The sequence below is a fragment of the Caretta caretta genome, chromosome 5 (assembly GCF_965140235.1).
Source record: "Caretta caretta isolate rCarCar2 chromosome 5, rCarCar1.hap1, whole genome shotgun sequence".
Classification (NCBI taxonomy): domain Eukaryota; kingdom Metazoa; phylum Chordata; order Testudines; family Cheloniidae; genus Caretta; species Caretta caretta.
In genome coordinates, this window is record NC_134210.1 from 136,371,745 (window position 1) to 136,374,350 (window position 2,606).

General features: G+C 70.3%; 1 protein-coding gene across 1 annotated transcript; it reads right to left on the reverse strand.

The window, feature by feature from the left end:
• Positions 1-641: 641 nt before the first annotated feature.
• On the reverse strand, positions 642-2,219 carry FOXE1 (forkhead box E1). Its single transcript, XM_048849748.2, has one exon. It carries the CDS (start codon positions 2,124-2,126, stop codon positions 1,164-1,166), a length of 963 nt encoding a protein of 320 aa, XP_048705705.1. The 5' UTR covers positions 2,127-2,219; the 3' UTR covers positions 642-1,163.
• Positions 2,220-2,606: the final 387 nt, after the last annotated feature.

Here is a 2,606-nt window from a genome sequence, read left to right on the forward strand (position 1 = left end):
AACAAAGTAAACGGAAACCGCACTTTTACACCTTACTAAGCGCACCCATCTGGGGGTGACACCTGTATAGCGGCATCGTTTTAATTCACCTCCCTTAGTTTGCACCAGTAGGCCTTCCCCATGTAGACACGGCAGCGAGTTCTGGGGGGGGGTGTCTCTGTGTAGTGTAGCCCAACCGGTCTGTGCAGCGCCGAGCGCAAAGGTGCGCCACTCACTGAGGCAAACAACCAGTCCGTCTGGGCTGCCCCTCCAAATAGCGCTGAGTGAGTAAAACCCTGTTTCCAAAAGGCTGATTTCAGTGGGCTTTGCCTCCGGCCTGATTTCCCATTCACTAACCGGACTGGAGGGCAGAAGGCTGTCTGCGGTCAGGGTACAGGATCTCACGAACTTAATCCGGGAGATTAATCAAACCCAGAGTGATCTGATCGCACAGCGGCTCTGGAAACTCGCTCGGCCCCTGCCCTGGAAGGAGCGGAGCGGAAAGCTGGCCTGGGGCACGCGTGACTAATGAGGGAGAGGTCACAAATTAGCTCAGGGGATGGGGAGGTTAAGCTACTTGCCTAAAACCAGGGAAGACAAGTGGACAACTTGGCTTTAAAGATGAAAACCCCAGGCGATGCTGCCGGCAGAGCCATTTATTGCAGTGACATGTCCAAGGCCATTAGGAACAGAACCGCTGACCCTCCCGCCCCCCTCTTTGGGATCCGAAGGAAACGGGAGTCAAGGGACCGATGAGTCCGGGCCAGAAGGACTTTATGGTTCATGCGGAATTGGGTCTTCTGCAGGCACAGCTGGGATCCCTCTCCCTTTTCGGTGCTGCCCTGCACCCCGCAGGGCCCCGGCGGGAAGCGAGGACAGGGAGAGGCAGGCGATGTGGGGAACAGCCCCGCGCCCCATGGCTCCCCACGCCGGGCGAGTCCAGGAGCACAGTTCTGGGCGCACGCAAAGGGGAACAACGCTGACTACTCGCCTTGTCCTGGGCCGCGGCCGGGGGCTTCGGTCTCAGTGTCCCGCCCCGCCCCGCGGCCCGGGCTAGCCATGGCCCCGAGGGGACCCCGTGGAGCCCATGGGGCCGGCTCCCTGCCGCAGGGGACGCTGCTCCACACTCCCGGGGGCGCGGCTCTGTCCCTCCGGCGGCCGCTCCAGCGCCAGCCCGGGCCCCCTCACATGGCCGGGACGAACCTCTCCACGGCGCCGGGGTAGGGCGCATGGCGCAGGTAGGCGCCGGGGCCGCCCAGCTGCGCGCCGGGGCTGTAGCCGTGGGCCAGCGCCGGGCAGGGTCCGGGGGACATGCGGCCGTAGAAGTCCCGGCTGTCGCCGCCGAGCTGGGGCGAGGCGGACAGGGCCAGGCGGCCGGGCGGGTACAGCTGGCCGCTGCCCTGCGCGTAGGGCCCCTGGGTGAGCGGCAGCGGCGCGCCGGGGCCCGGGTACGGGTAGGGGCCGGGGCCCCCGGCGCAGCCCGGGCTGGCGTAGGCGGCTCCAGCGAAGGCGCAGGAGCTGGCGGGGGCCGGGGCCAGCTCGGGGCTGAGCGGGCGGGCCGGCTGCGGGGCGAGCTGGGCGCCGGGCGGGCCCCCGAGGCCGAAGAGGCGGCGCGGGGCGGGCGGCGCGGCGGGGTAGCAGGCGGCGGGGGCGCCGAAGGCCCCGTCGGGCGCGGCGCCCGGGTAGGTGGAGAGGTCGCTGCGCTTGAAGCGCTTCCTCCGGCGCAGGAAGCTGCCGCTCTCGAACATGCGGCGGGCCGCCGGGTCCAGCGCCCAGTAGTTGCCCTTGCCCGGGCGGCCCGGCTCCCGCGGCACCTTGACGAAGCAGTCGTTGAGCGTCAGGTTGTGGCGGATGCTGTTCTGCCACTTTTGCGGCCCGTCGCGGTAGAAGGGGAAGCGCTCGGTGATGAAGCGGTAGATGCCGCCCAGCGTGAGCCGCTGCTCCGGGGCGTGCGCGATGGCCATGGCGATGAGCGCGATGTAGCTGTACGGGGGCTTGCCCCGCTGTGCCGGCCGCTTCCGCCGCCGGCCGGCGCCCCGCGGCCCCGCCTCGGGGGGCCCCGGCTGCGCCTTCGCCGGGGGCATGATCAGGAGACCGGGCTCGGCTGGGCTGGCCCCGCACAGGGGCTGCTGGCTCTCCGCCGTCATCCCCGGCGGGCGCCTGCCCCTGGCGCCCCAGCTGCGCCCGGGGGGCTCCCGAAGCCGGCGCGCTCAGTCCAGGAGGGGCGCGGGCACTCACTGCTGATGGGCGCGGCGGAGGCTCGGTGCCCGGGCCGCCCGGGGCAGGGAGGACGGTGACTCCAGACCCAGGGCTGCGGGAGCCGCTGCCCCCATCACCATGAACTTGTGCCCGGCTGGCCGCTGGGCAGGGAGCCCGGGGCGGAGGGGCGCCGCTGCACTAGGGGTATGCCATGGCCGCAGCCCCCGGCGCGCAGGTACCGCCGCCGGCCCGGCAAAGGAGGCGTGTGGGCGGGGAACTCCCTCCTTTTATGTCTCCTGCTGAGCCGCGACCTCCGGCTCCTTCTGCGCCTGCAGTACCTGGCAGCCGGCACTCCCACCTGCCCGGGCCTCCGCCCCCAGCGCCTTAAAGAGACAGGCTGGTCCCGGGCCCAGCCTCCCTGACGCACC